Raw genomic sequence first — 16571 nt, 5'->3', positions numbered from 1 at the left:
TTTGTCCTTGATGATGTATAATTCTACAGCAGTGCCAGGTTTAAGGTTAAATGTTTCTGTCACGTAGAAGTAAGGTAAAGTGTTATTATTTATTTTTTACTGTGAATAACCAATAAATGTTACTTTGTTTTTATCGTCAGTTGTGATGTTAGATATGGACTATAATTGAAATGATTGGGTTAAATTTATTGATGAAGTATCTATCTTGGGTAATTACATGTAAATAAGCATAAAAAAAAATTAGTCCCAAAATGACCTAGTTTGTGTCGAGTAGATATTAAGCCAAATTTTTCTCTCTCTCTCTCTGTAAGTAAGCATCACCATATTTGATATGGTTATAGGTCTACTACTAATTTATAATTTTTGGTGCAATTTTTGGTTTTGAGTTCATATCTATCTACCATTTAATCTATTTTGTTGCAATGGATTGCTTGGCTCGTGTTACATTCATGCAATCTGTTTAATATATTGACTTCTAATTTTAATTTTAAAAGGGGGTTGGATGATCGAATGGTTAGCATGTGCGCGTTGTATCATAAAGTTTGTCATTGAGTCAACTGGCGTTGTTTCGATTTCCCGGTTGAATGTGACAAGGGGTAGTGTCGCCTGTCCAACCTTGTGGGTTTTTTTCCAGTTTCCTCCCACTGCTAAAGACCGCTACGCGCAAGCGAATTATTGAAATAAAATTGAACCATATGTTAGTCCCGAAATGACCTAGTTTGTTTCGGGTGGAGGTGAGTGTAGGTTAAATCCCATCTCTGTCTCTCTGTCTCTCTCACTCTCTCTCTAATTTAAAGTGCTATAAATGATATTAAATACCTATGCAATGCAGGGTTGATGTTAAAGTCAGTATTGTGTAAGATGAACTGATTGTTGTATATATCTGTATGTATATATTCCTGTATAGGTAGGTATTGATCAATATTAATTGCTACTGTCAGCTTATAATATTGACATATAGTATCTGCTAGTATTGAATTATAATTAAGTCAAAAATTTATATTGTTTCTAACAATTTTATTTATCGATTATTTTTAAATTGCTTCCAAACAATAGAACAAACCACCTTAGTATTATTAGCTTAAAGTCGCAGATCGGAATCTATCTAGTATTTCCCGGTTTCATCCATGCTAAATTCTACTCATTTGATTAAGAAAAACAAAAGCAATAGTATTTAATTTGAATTCAATCAAAATAAAAAGAGGCCCATCAATAGATTTTACCCAACACTTACAGGTGGCTCTGGTTTGTTTATATCATCTGCAAAAATTCGAAAATCTATATGGAAATACTAAATAGAATGGAACCCCTTTTTTACTGATATTCTGTTAGAGATTAAAGTTTCTTTTAGTTTTCATAATATTGTTACATAGTATGTAAGAAATTATAAATTCTTGAGATGAAGATCAGAGACTCAATTAAATGCTTGGAGGAATATGTATCTATTAGTTTTATCAAGTAAAATTATCACTTAAAAGAACAAAGTTTCTAGAATACATGTGGCGTCGACCAATTAACTCTTCAATCTGATTTCATTCGCTTGAAATTAATTTTACACCAAATACCTAACCAATGATTTAAATCGTAACAAATATCATATTTTAGTGGCATTTAGCAATTGGAAACCACAGAACTAACACAGTTATATAGGACAACAATCACTAGTTTATTATACACAAGCACAACGTTTCGATAAATATTCTCTTATCGTTATCAAGCAAGGATAAGAGAATACTTATCAAAATGTTGTGGTTGTGTATAATAAACCAGTGATTATTGTCCTATATATAACAAATATATCAATGTATCTAAAATATACATAGTAAGAAGGAATAAACATTGATTACAGTAGGAAGGTAAGATTCTGTTTATTTTTCTTTCAATTCAAGCCAAAGTGAGCCACAAAAGCTATACTGCAAGATCTTTAGAAAGTTTTGGGGAAAATTTGCTCCGGAGAACAGAGGAAATAACTGTGACCAATATCAATATTGTGGTATGAGTGGTTGTATTGAATGGTTCCGTGGTATTGTACATGTACATGACCAATATCAATATTGTGATTTGAATTGTTCTGTTGTCTTGTATATATACATGTACACTTGTAAAACTCACTGAATATTATCATGATAAATAAATAAACATGTGGTATATAGATCTATAAATAACCTATATATATACCGGTATATCAATAATATATATCATAGATACAGATTGATGTTTGATAATGTTTGACAAATTAATTAATTACTGTACTTATACTAATAAATCATTCATTATAGTAGTTTGAGGTATCCATTTATAAATCATTCACAATGGTCTGTTTTAATTGGAATCCTGAATTTGTTATTAGAAGAAGAATGAAATGTCCATATTCAAAAAAATCATAGAGTAGATTCATGGTGAACAAATTGTTTAATTTTTGATTCAATAATTTGAATGTGCACAAATCTGTTTAAAAGTGAATAGAAACCACAGAACCCGGGGAACAGATGCCCCAACTTCTTGTTACGTGACACAGAGTAGGGTTGCCTGTCCAACCTCGTGGGCTTTCTCTGTGTCCTCCGGTTTCCTCCCACTGCTAAAGACCTCTAGGCGCAAGCAAATTTTTGAAATAAATTGAACCATATGTTAGTCCTAAATTGACCTAGTTTGTGTCGAGTGGATGTCAAACTCCATCTCTCTCTCTCTCTCTCTCTCTCTCTCTCTCTCTCTTTTGGAAGCCCTTTGTTCGATCCCAAAGTTCATTGCGATTTTTTTCTAGCGTGGGTCCCCTTTTCTGTGGTGGCAAGGGACAACTTAGAGTCGTTGAGATGGAAGGAGGTTCTACTGCACCTACTAGATCAAGATACAAATTGTGAACTGTATTCAAATTTCATTTATTTACCCTTATTCTTAGGTTTTACTTTAGACCTTAATAATTTTGTTTTCTATTCAGTAGACATGATCTACATGACTTTCTGGAAGTTAGAATAAAACTTCTTTTATTTTATTTTATTTTTTTTTTTCCTTTCAAAATTTCTCCATTTAAATTTTGATTGTGACTTAAGTTAATAAATGTGGAGTGATGTACGATAATAATCCTACATAGATAAAAGAATTATGTTTATTATATATATTTACCTGTGTAATGGTTGACAATAGACAATGACAGATTTATATATTTAGAAATTGTAAAACTATAATGGCAAACACACTTTCCGAAACTACGTGATAAAAAGTGTACAGGTCCCAAAATTATTCAAATGTACTTTTGTAATGAACTGGCGTAGGTAAAAGGTAACAGTAACATTATTGCTTTGGACATATAAAAATCAATGTATAATTTTTCGTTAGTGAAGACTTACTGTCCATAAAACACAAGTACTGGTATTTATTTGATAAAATTGAGAAGTGTGGATTTGACGTGAATGAAAAGTGTGACTAATGAATTGTGTGTAGTGATTGTTAAATATAAGATAGATTTGTAAGAGAGGTGTGACTAACTAATTCTACATGACAAATAAACTGTTTTAGCTAGGTATGATCAGTAGAACTATACCTGTCGTTAGCCTATATAGTATAGGTGACAATATTCAATAGAACCAGGTAGATAGAACTATACAATATACCTGTATAGGTGACAATGTTGTTAAATGTATTATTGATAAGTTCAGGTAAATTAAATGATGTTTTAAGGTGGTTGTGTCGTATATTCTCTATATTGTAGATTATAAGGTTTATAACTAAGCATCACAAATATATTCAGGCAAGTTATTTTACATTATAGGGTGGCCAAGTGGTATAATGCATAAGTCATAGAGCATTTATAATATAAGGCCTTTTATCTGTGTATGGTCTGTCATTGAGTCAAGTGGTTTGAATCTCAGGCTTCTACCTGGCAAGGTCTTGGATCGGATGCCTAATCTCAGGTTTTTTCTCCAGGTCCTTAGTTTCCCCCTCCCACTTCTAAAGATCTCTTTGCGCAGGCGAATTGTTGAATAAAAAAAAACTTATACCATCCTGTAATTGATACACAGACTAGTTAATTGGGTTCGGTTGGGTTGGATGACCGAATGGTTAGCATGTGCGTGTTGTATAAGGTCCAACTGCTAAAGACCCCTGCGCACAAGCAAACTATTGAAATATAATTTAACCATATGTTAGTCCCGAAATGACTTAGTTTGTGTCGAGTGGAGTTACCCCCTCTCTCTCTCTCTCTCTCTCTCTCTCTATATATATATATATATATATATATAAATAAATAAGATGTTGGAAAAGAAAACAAACTACATATTTCAAGCTGAGAGCTGTTTGTCCAGTGTTTGTAATTGGTTGACAACGAGAATAAAGATCCACCCATGTAGACTTTGACATGCACATTTAAATTTGCAGAATTTGCGTTCTAGTAAATACAATGTACGCAACAGAAATTGTTGTAATTGATAAAACTAGCCTTATTTTATTCTTGAAGTGTTCTGTTGACAAGACTTTCCTTCAATTCATTGGGAGTCCATGACAGTGATTTATATTATAGTGTTTTTTGGGGTCATAAATAACCATGTTAGTTATGTAGGTTGTTGAAATGCAAAAACCTCTTAAGGGATTTAATGACCACATTTGATAGAACATACAAAATTGAGAAGCCTATAAATTATAAGTTTCAAACTAATAAATTTTTGGAAAGTTATTTGTGTAATCCAATTGCTGTTATCAATCAGCTATTTTAAGATGAATTTTTTTAGGAACCACCATTGGGTAAATTAGGGTTTTGTTGACATAAATTTAGACCATGGTTTCATCATCAGTGATGACATCATTTAATGATAGATCTTGTTATACACGATCAGTGTCATAGGAAACATGGGATAGGTAAATGTACCATGCTGTAACATGTATGTTTTTCTTGAGTGACAGATTGTAATACAATGTTTTTATGTGTACAGAATGTTCCTTCAATGTATTTATCTACAGAATGTTGCTTCTATGATTAAAGATGTATTCCTTTAAGCATAATTAGGTCATTCTTTCAACCTATAGAAAGTATATTTCTAATGATTTCAGCGAAAATCAAAGTAAACAATCAAATTGCATAATGGTATAAAATTACTAAAATACAGTGTATATTTTTAATGTAATTGAATCTATCCAAATAGTTGTGAAGTTTAGTTGATATTAAAGTCCATTCTCTCTCTAATATATGTCCTACACAAAAACATGATCAATAGACTCTTTGTGGCCAGTGTTAATTGTTAAAATTTCAGACTGTTAGTGTTTCAATATAAACCTTCAATATTGACGGTCATAAATGTTATATATATGACAATATGATTTAGGTACAATATTATGATTTTAGTCAACAGTTTCTTTTATATAAGGACCGGTAACATATAGACAATTGTATTCAGGTATGAGTGTGAGTAGTCGTTAATGATCAAAACCCATGTTAGCACTGAATATGATTGCTTTATTATATTTTTTGACTTGAATAAACAGTTATTATGATATAATAAGGTACATATATGAATTTAATACTATATATTATGTGGTATTCTATTGTATTCAGGTAGAACCATATTTAAACCACCTTTCATATTCAAACTTTATTGTGTTCTGCTCCAGTGAATATATACACTTACATGTACATGCACATACCGTATTATCTCAGGTGTGTGTTATCTCAGTGTCTAGTAAGTTTGGCTGACTTCTTACTCTTATATTAGAGACATCTTTACATGAAATAAAATGAAATGGGGTTTAACATCCTACTGTTCTGCTCCTATACTGGGCTAATGAAGATGGGCATATGCCATATAGTGTTATATGAGAGAAATTTTGCCCGGGCAGTGGCACTATCGCCTACTCTTATATCGAATTCCAACTGCCAAGTGATCTTTTACGTGCATTCTAATGTATACACGGGACCTCAGTTTTTTGTCTCATTCGAAGGACTAGACAGCTGTCCTTGTCAGGCCCTCTGTTCTGCACCGCTGACAAGGGGAAACCAAGTCGGAAAATCCAGATGAACTTTCTCGGCCAATGCAGGGATCGAACACCCGACCTCCAGGCTAGCGAGCCAGCGTTTTAACCACATCTTTACATGTACAGTTCAGCTGGTCCCCAGATCCATGTACTTGATTTGATATTTGTTGTTTATTTCTTGTCCATAGGTTTGTCTTGTCTGGAACCAGTGTCGTGAAAATTATAATGTTGCGACATCATAAGATTTATATTTATAGATCACATTTTGTTCATACATGTATGACAGTGAAATTGACAAACAAATTAAATCAGTCAGTAAAACACATACAAGCTTCGAATCAAAACCATGTCATGTGATTCAGTGGCAGACCTTGTGATCAAAAGTGCACATTTTAGACCACTCGACTACCCAACCCCCTCAAATTGAAAAGGTAGGTCCATAAAATGCATTTTAGTCAAATTTAACTTCTAAAAATCTTTCAAAACTTCTGTTGGGTGGCCACCTCTCATGATGCTGTAGCAAACATATATTCACTCATTCCTATGAAAAAGGAAAATGTTTCTATGTTAAATGCTGATCTTGTGTAAAGACTCCTGTGCAAAGTGAATTATTGAAATAAAATTGAATCATATGTTAGTCCCGAAATGGCCGAGTTTGTGTCGAGTGGATGTTAAACTCTCTCCCTCTCTCTCTCTCTCTCTCTCAGAATAAAGATATTTTAAAAGGGTAAATTAACAAACTTTGACATAAAAGTAATTACACAAAGTAAAGAATCATATATGATTATCATCATAGATAGAATAAGCTGTCATTTAACAAGGGACTATTTATTATCACCATAGAAATCTATCAAGGGACAGTTTATTTCCATCATAGAATAAGCAGTTATTAACAAGGGACTATTTATCGTCAAGGTGTTGATAGTGACTGGGATTTATTTGGTAATGTACTGTTGTCAGTGTATACCACAGTCTATAGGTCAGTTATAGACATTTATAGAAGGTCATTCCCGTATCAAATCTTTATAATCAATTCTTTGGGTTGTCGAACAGTCTGCCTTGATTGTCAACAAACAATCTTTATCGTTCTGTTACTCTTTTGAAAAGAACAGTTGTTTTTTTTTTTAAGTTTTATTACAATTACAGTATGTTCAATGGGTGTTTGTTGATTTTAGTTGTATTGGTCAAGTTAACCGGGATATGATTTAGAAGGTATGTATACATAGAAAGTAAGATAAAAATAAAGCAAAACAGGATTTTGTGATTTAGAAAAGGGATTACGTGACGTGAATCTACCATATTAAATTTAGAGAGATTTACTACACGCAAGAAGATTTTTTGATTGGAGTAAATCTAGAGCTGTGTATTAATAAGTGTTTGTTCCATGTAGATAAGGAGGAGTAATGGAGCAGGGTATGTTTACATATTATATATCACCTGATACCACTTTTTAATGACTGTAGCGATTGCTATAGTTTTTGTATGGATTTCTTTTTTTTTTATAAACAGTATTTTATTCAGTTTGTCTGAATGGGATTAGGGAACAGGCTTAGCCTATGTAAAACCCCTCTCTCTAGATAATAATATACATACATAATATTAAAACAAATATTATGGATAAAGATTAGTAATGATTAGTTTGAGGAGTTTGTTGTTTTCTAGTTTTAAGATTATCCCATCCTTTTCTTCTTTAAATTTGTTATTAATCTTCATCCCGCAGTAAATGTCTAAGGACATACAAATAAAAAAGAAACATTTCTTTTAAAAACAACTATTTATTACTGTCACCGTGAAGTTTTGACTAGAATTCTCTTGTCATAATCAAATTATGTACAGTACATGTAGTTAGATTACTATTCAATATTGAAACTTAATTATCACATCTTCATACTGGTGGTGCCATCGAAATTGAAATGAAATGTGGTTTGTAACATTAGACCAGGCCATCAAATTTCAACTGTCAAGGACTCTTTAAAGGGTAAGCTAACAAGTTCTGGGTCTTGGTTTTCTGTTCTATCCGAACAAAAAGACAATTGAAATGAGACTAGAAAACCCCAAAGAACTGTCAAACCCAGGATGTTCTGGTATAATTACCCACTGCCATATTCACTTGTGGTCCTTTGTTAAATGTCTAAAAGATGACTTCTGCAATCGTTGTAGCCTGATAAGAGAAATAGTTTTGTTGTATGATATATTGATAATAAAGTTGTTGTTAATATTGAAGCTAAAGGTAATAAGATAAGACGAAGCTTCAGGATTTTTTAATCCCTGTTATCTATTGTCATTTGTTGTACCTGCAGGGACAACATGGAAAGTGTTACCTTGTCTGTGACTCATGAGACAAAAAGTGTGCACATCAAAGAAACCTTGAAAACTGGAAAATTGTTTGTCTGCGATATCACTTAGGTGGAAGCGAATGTTAAATAAAGATATTTCACAAATACTGGAAAGTAGAAAGAAACCCTAACCCTAGTCCCTCCGCTAGCAAAAATTCCCCTACCCAACATAGAAAAAAACTACCATATGTAGTTGTCCGGGCAAAATTTTTCTCACAGCACACTGCATGGCATATGCCCTTCGTTATTAGCCCATTTGGTGTAGAACAGTACGACATTAAACCCCATTTCCTTTTCCACTTCAACTTATTTTCAGATGATATTTTTTTAGGTTAAATCCAGTTTATCTTAGCAACAATCTTTTGACACACATTTTATGTTGAATATTCAGCATTAATGAAAGATTTATTTCTCTGTTATGAAAAGAATGGAAAGTTCGCTATCTTCATATCTTATTTACAAATGCCATGATATTATTTATATCTTTCGCATTTCTGCATTAAAAAAAAAATGAATGATTGAGCTTTAATGGAGTTTTGCATTTCAAGGACAGTGTTTTGAGTTATTCAGGTCAGGATTCGTGCTTAAAAATAATGTTCGCTTAAAGTCAATTGCATTTTTCATGTAATATCACATTTTTATGTGGTCGTATATTGTCGTCGCCCCTGTCCGTCCGTCCGTCTGTCCGGCGTCCACAACTGCTTGTGGACGCTCTAGAGGCTAAAGTTAATATCCGATTGACTTTAAACTTATATACAGTGTTTAAGGCCATGAGACGAAGAAGCCTATTGATTTTCAGCGATTTCCGATAATTACTGCCAGAGTTATGGCCCTTGATCACTTTGAAAAATCTTGTGGACGCTCTAGAGGCCAAAGTTAATATCCAATTAACTTCAGATTGATATACAGAGTTTAAGATATTGAGGCGAACAAGTATATTGATTTTCAATGAATGTTTCGTTGCCTGGCAACCTATCTTTTTGTTCATCGAGATTTTCCGGCGTGGTTTCCCCTTGTCAGTGATGCAGGATGGAGGGCCTGACAAGGACAGCTGTCTAATCGTTCAATTCATATCTTTGTAAAATACTGAACCATGGTTGAACTACTGATATTCCTTTTAGAGATGCGATCTTTCACAATATTGTAGTTTGCAAGGGATTAATAAACTCTCAAATGATGACCAAAGACTTTAAACACACTTGTTTCATTTCAAACCTTTTCTAACCAATCAATTATTGTCTCTTGGGATTACACAATGTGACAATTTTTTGTTTCATCCGCATGAGATAGAAATTATGTGGAGTGGAGTAATGCTATTTTTATACGCCCACATTTTCATGTGGACGTATATTGTCGTCGCCCCTGTCCGTCCGTCCGTCCACAATTGTTTGTGAACAGTCTACAGGTCACAATTTTTATCCGATTTCAATGAAACTTGAAATATAGGTTTATCACGCTAAGATCTCGGTTACTTTCGATATTGGCATCTATCGAACCATAACTTCATGGATTATGGCCCCTGATTGTACGAAAAATCACGTTTTTGGATTGTGAAAACTGTAGAGGTCACAATTTTTATCCGATTTTGTTGAAACTTGATATGTAAGTTTATAACCCAAAGATCTTGGTTCCTTTCGATATTCGCGCATATTGGACCGTAACTTCCTGAATTATGGCCCCTGATTGTACGCAAAACGCGTACAGACTGACAGACAAATAGCGTAAAAATATGGTATATCAAGGTTGTGGACCCTATAGAGGTCACAATTTTTATTCGATTTTGTTGAAACTTGAAATGTAAGTTTATAACACAAAGATCTTGGTTCCTTTTGATATTCGCACATATCGGACCGTAACTTCATGAATTATGGCCCCTGATTGTACGCAAAAACGTGTTTTTTGGCTTATGTACCCTATAGAGGTCATAATTTTTATCCGATTTAAAAAAACGTGTTAATATATAACCGTTACACCCTAAGGACGGTTGAGTTCGAATTTCGTGAACATCGGCCCAAAACTAACTGACAGACAAAATGGCCGCTGTTCGTTCTCAAATAGCGTAAAAATATGGTATATCAAGGTTGTGGACCATATAAAGGTCACAATTTTTATCCGATTTTGTTGAAACTTGAAATGTAAGTTTATAACTCAAAAATCTTGGTTCCTTTCGATATTTGCGCATATTGAATTGTAATTTCCTGAATTATGGCCCTTGATTGTAGGAAAAATCACTTTCGTTTTAGCTTGTTTTCTATCCATCTCTCGAAAATGTGGGCGTATCCTGCCTGGCAGCCGCTGGTTTTTTTAGGATTTGAATTTTTTTTTGAATAATCCCCATGTCAAAGAAAAGAAATTTGTCTATACTTGTGTCATATTAGCCACCTTTAAGTTGATGGAGTTGTTACCTGCACACCTTTTCAAACAATCAGCGTATTCACTATAACCCCTTAATTCCTAGTTGCGTCAACGATTTTGATCTTAGCGAGCAAGATTTTTAAGCACTGACTTAAAAGTCCCAACAAGCTGGATTTTAATCAAATAGACTTCACCTTCAGTTCTTTTTATTTTTTTGATGTACACCCATTCTGTTGATTTAAACTTTTAAAAAAAAAGTTGTGATCTTCAAGTCTTAGTGTGGTTTCTGAAGTATGTGAGCTATCTGATAGACACTCCAGTCACTAAGACAGCTAGTGTCAGATTTGCCATACTTGAAAAAGTTGTTGTTTTTGTTTTGGGGACTAGTTTTTGTCAGTTAAATGCCTTACATATGTAAGTATCTGTATTTCCTCTTTGATAATTCCACAAATAATTGGAATTTTTTCATAATATTTTTATTGCTGAAAAGTAAGAACGTAGTCCCTAAAATTTAACTAAAAAACCAGTAGATATTTATTTCAACTGGTGTAAAACAATACCGTATGATGTTGATGAGCTAAAGACAATCCATGCATGCATGATTAGATTATATGTAATATTCAGGTGCAATATACCCTGGAGGAAGTTTATTTGTTTATTTACGTCTAGTAATTAAACTAACATTAGATGTGAATCAAACTGTTAAATGCACTTAATAATCTGAATTGAAATGAATTAAAGAATAGTACTACAAAATTGTTTGCATACAATTAAATTTGTTAGGCTATTTAATTCAACAATTAACTTATTTGATTTAGACATAGGATATGTATTGCAGAAATACAAGAGATGATTGAATAGAAGAAATGACTTGTGGTATATGTGTCTGAAGTGTTTCAGGTACATTTATTGTCCTAATTTCTTGAAATTTAAAAGAAAATAGGAAGAACATTTTTGTGAAAATTATAGTTTTTATACACCCACATTGAATAGATATTAATCTAAGCATATGGAGTACCGAGTTAACTTGACAAATGATTCAAATATTTTATTTAGATTAATGACAGGTGCAGCTTTATATGATTTCAGTATAATGAAGAACACTGTTAAGTATGTAATCATATTCTTTAATTTAAATGTAGGCCATACCAGCACATGATCTTTTGAACTGTGGTTGGTACATTTGAGAATCCAAAGGGTAAACATTTTGATAGTAGCCTATATTAGTTAAATTAATGTTGTATTTGGGAAATTGTTGTTGTAGGTTATATTAATAGATCATGGTCAATGAAAACACTTAGCTTTGTTATCTAAATGGAAAAAAAAAGTAAACTGAAAATATCTCAGATGCAAAAACAATGCATCATGAGTTTGCAAATGTGAACATGATAAGATATTTCTGTACATGTACTTGCATATGAAAGAAAAACGATATGGCTTACCTCATTACTCGTACATATGTACATCAGTTCATGTAAATATTGCATGTCATTGTTAGATAATGAAAACATATAAACTTTATCAGTAATGATTAAATTGAGGTTCTTAACTGGATTGAAATTCAGTTGACAACTATATTATTGGTCTGGGCTTTTAACACTGGTGATGGAAATAACTGGATTTGTAGCCTTCATTATTGCAATGAATTGAAGTCTTTGTAGGGTAATTTCATATTTACAGATGATTGATGGATACATATGTTCAAATCTAAAATTGTCAAATCATCAGATGAGCAGAAAAAACAAGGTCCTATGTACTGGTATATCATTCATAACACATTATTTCACAAAGTTTCCCTCATGGAACACTGCAAGACCATCTGCATGAGCGTGATTGGTGCAGAAGTAAGATGTTAAACCCCTTTTCATTTCATTTCATATCATGATTTATGATACCCGTCCCTGGTTTATTACCTGTCTAAGCTAGCAGACCAATATAACATAATACCTGTATGTACAATCTATATAAGCAGACCAATATTTTATCATTTGAAGACGCTAAGCTTTTTTTAAAAAAAAATATATACAAGCTCCACTCTTGAGCTCTCAAAAACTACCGAATAAACACAACTGCGATAATAAAAGGTTTGTAACAGAAATCCTCCCAACAAGAAAGTTTGAGCAGCGTTCTCAAAGATGGAAGGTATTGAAAATGAAATTGAATTAGAATCAAAGTTTAATCAGCGACTTTACTTTTCGGAAGAAAAGATTTCTTTGTATCAATTCGAGACCTTGGTGTTGGATTAATATGAAATCAGTTGGATTAAAGATTAACCTACAAGATCAGATGTCTGGATGTGACAACCGCTGGGAATCGATGATGTTTACAGCTAGTAACAGATGTTAACTATTGATTTCATCAGAGTTCATATTTTATTTTATGTAAATAACATCTTTAAAACTGTATTTATATGTCACAGAATAATCTATGCTTTCATATTAAATATTTATACATTCATTGAAATGTCTAAAGGATGATGTACCTGTGTTTGTGTGCAGAATTATTATTTTAGACTTTAGTTGGCTTTAATATTTAAAGCAGTGATAGACGTTGTGCTTAGGATGTTTACTGTTATTGGAACATGAGATACCACTTTTCATTTATACTGGAAGTTCACATGACTAATCAGAATTGTTGAACTTTTGTATACAGAATTTTAAGTAGCAAAATGGTAGAAGGAAGGGATGAATCATGTATTATTATTTATAAGTAAAACAACCTTTTGAACAGACGTACCAAATAACATAGTTCAATACCGGTCATGACAGGGATCATGCATGAGACAGGGTGTGTTGATGCATTCTAGAACACTTCCTACCACTTGTCACATAGCTACAGCTAATACTTTTATATTAGAATATAGATAGTAATTTGGAATAATGTGTAATTTAAATGGTAGCAACAGCGTTTTGAACATTCCTACCAAATAGTGTTTCATAGTCTTGCATGAGGCAGGTTATTTTAAATCCTAGAACACCTGATACCACTTCTCGTGAATTTGGCAAGTTTCCATTGATTTATATTGGGCATGCTTGTTGGTATTTCTATTGACTCACTTATTAGAAATGTCTGGACAGTAAATGGTAAAACTAGTGAACAACAACAAGTGAATAAAATCCAGTGAATACGTAGTTATGGCATCAGTTACCATATAAAGATCAGATAATAACACTGATAAACATTTAGTGAGTTATTCATGTTTCCGGAGTTATGTTACATGTGGAGTTGTATGACGGTCATTCACGGCTATGAATGATGAAATTATGCATTCATACATACCATAGAGTTAATTATTATTGCTTTGTTTGAAGAGGTAATAACTCTCATCTACAAGCCGTTAGTAATTCATGGTTCCGGAATAACTGTGACACGTTAGAACGTGAGATTTTGAAATAGAGGACTTTAAATTGTTATACGGTTTTCCACGATTCCAGTTCATCAATTATTATAAATGTAAAACTGTGTCTTCCTGATATTAACTCTAATCAACTGCTGTTAAGTTGTTCATGGTTCCAGAACAACTGACATGTTAATATGATGTGAGATTTTATAATACTAAAGTACTTTAATTGGATACAGTGTGCATCTTACTGACTGATGAAACTATTGAGTTAGTCATTGTATATGGAATGATTAATTTATAGGCAGGGATTTAAATAAATGGACTTTTGTAGTGAGGTTGTCACAATATATTACTTGGAACTGAATTAGACAGTTTTCACTGAACCGGACGTTTTTGAAATGAAATGTATTATGAAATTCTGAATTTATATGAAACATGGATCTTAATTGGAGTTGGAGATAATGCCAATGGATTGACAATCCTTCAGAAAAAACATGGAACAAATTAGAAGTGAATGTGAATCCTCTTGTGATAAATTGATATCACTTTATAAGATTTGTTATTCCGAAGATGAAAATATCCATGAAATAGATCTGAACAGAACTAAAAAAGTGGAAATTACAAATCTGAAACGTTGTGTATCATTTGATAATGTCCCCTTGGTTAATAAATTTTCTTTACTCTCGGATGCAAATATGGCTCATTTGTCAAAATCCTCGTCTAGTTTAGCTGAAGGTTTATTTAATGCCGACACCAGTCTTAATCCAGCTGCATTTGGTCAGTTTTTCAATCGTAAGTAGACATTGTATTGGTATAATATTCATTTTATTGGCCAGAAAATACAAAACTTGGAAATTTAGTTCGACGAAAGTAAAACAATAGCATTAAAGTTAGTTTGGTTGGATTAGTTGTAAGTTGTATTCCAATGAAGACCACAGATTTTTTGCCCAGGAGTAAGGTGGGTGCTGGTTGCAGAGGTTTGTTGTTTTTCAGAAAGAGCACATTTTATATTACATGTATGCTTGATAGTAGGGCAGCAAAATACTTGTTGGTATGGCGTGCTCTAGCGGTCTTTGGTTTTTAAGGTGTAAATCAAGCACTTATAGTTTGATTGAGGAGAGTTTTTTTGTCTATTAGCCTACTAAACTGTTAAATCACTCCCATAAGAGTAAGTGCAGGAATACCACATTAAAGCTTTATTTTTAGCCGTCAGTCAATTCAGGAATACCACACCAAAGGTTTATTTTTAGCCATCAATTATTCCTGATCCAAATCAATTGACTCATATCTTTTAATATTTTTTTTTTTTTAATTTATTTTTAAGTCCGATAAATGTAAACAATGATTAGATGACGATCATTAAAAATTAAATTTTTTCTGTAAAGTTTTAAAATTCTTTAAAGGATGTTAATAAATTTTACCTCCCCTTTTCCTCAAGTAAAATACAATACAATCAAGGTCTTATCCTCCTCCTTTTTTCTGCGAGGAGAAAGACAGATTTAAAAATTGGTTAAAAATTCAATATATTTTTAATAGTAAAATGGAGTAGTAAAATCTATTGTCATTGCTAGTGTCTTATATTTTTAATTGTGTAACTTTAAGATAGGTGTTTTTTGTCCGTGGTATACGAGAATTGTTTCCTTGTCGTTCATCCCTATATAAGGAGAATACATCTTGAAACATTGTTCATTGCTCCGTCTTCATAGCTTTCATCTTTTCCTTTTACCTATCATCTATATCTTACCTATTACCTGTATATTCTAATTAATAACATATATTTTTACACCAGAGGATTGGTAATCTGTAAACATTAATTAATTACTACATTCTTTTCTAAATCAAAAGCTTCATCAAATTATTTCTTGTTATATCCTTTTATTTTTAAATTTCGATATTCCTGTTCATCTTCTTATATCCTTGCTTTGAACCTTTTATTTTATTATTTTATTTATCCGCCTCTATCTCAACTCGTTAGTCATATCAGTGTATCCCATTCAACATTTATTCATTGCTTAATCTGTGCTTGATTTTGTTATCAAAGTATTCAAAATGGTTCGTTATAATTGGAGTAGTTTTGACCCAGAAGGTAAAATTGTTAATGTATTAATTTGTGGATTTTATCATTTAAACTTTATTAGTGAAAGGCATTGTGTTTAAGGCAGGGTATGCATGTTCTAGTGCTCACACAAACATTTGAATATTGACATTTCTTGGTTATTCAAACTGGTTGGTATTCATTATTCAATGTCTATTGAAGCGAATGGAATTGATATTTTTCTATATCCTATACAAAATACTTACCTGTATTAATGTTAATCGATGCTGTTAAATCGGTATAGAAAATATTTTCATTTTAATTTTGAAGCATGTTCTTAAATGACCAACAGTTTTTGTTGTACTTTCATACAAAGGACTGTAAAGCCTAAGTATAAGACTTTCAGTTACTGTTGGGGGGGTTGGATGGCCGTGACAAGGAGTAGGGTCGCCTGTCCAGCCTCGTGGGTTTTCTCCAGGTCCTCCGGTTTCCTCCCACTGCTAAAGACTCTACGCGCAAGCGAATTATTGAACTAAAATCAAAC

The 16571-nt window shown here is 32.5% G+C and overlaps 1 protein-coding gene across 7 annotated transcripts in view; it reads left to right on the top strand.

Annotated features, from left to right (window-relative positions):
* LOC126831946 (trafficking kinesin-binding protein 1) overlaps window positions 1-16571 on the top strand; it is a 48606-nt gene that overhangs the window by 12168 nt on the left and 19867 nt on the right. Inside the window, exon 1 of one of the 7 annotated variants that reach the window (XM_050562612.2) lies at window positions 7290-7371. The exons of 3 other annotated variants lie outside the window; for them this stretch is intronic. In XM_050562612.2, the coding sequence (XP_050418569.2) occupies window positions 7362-7371 (10 nt within the window). In that variant the 5' untranslated portion in view covers window positions 7290-7361. Of the gene's footprint in view, window positions 1-7289; window positions 7372-10999; window positions 11064-14764; window positions 14785-15725; window positions 16079-16571 lie in introns of those variants that run through there. 3 more of the 7 variants (XM_050562611.2, XM_056103193.1, XM_050562610.2) reach the window with 3 other exon arrangements.

The sequence above is a fragment of the Patella vulgata genome, chromosome 9, assembly GCF_932274485.2.
Source record: "Patella vulgata chromosome 9, xgPatVulg1.2, whole genome shotgun sequence".
Taxonomy (NCBI): domain Eukaryota; kingdom Metazoa; phylum Mollusca; class Gastropoda; family Patellidae; genus Patella; species Patella vulgata.
Note: the sequence above shows the minus strand (reverse complement) of the source record. Positions and strands in the feature narration are given on the sequence as shown.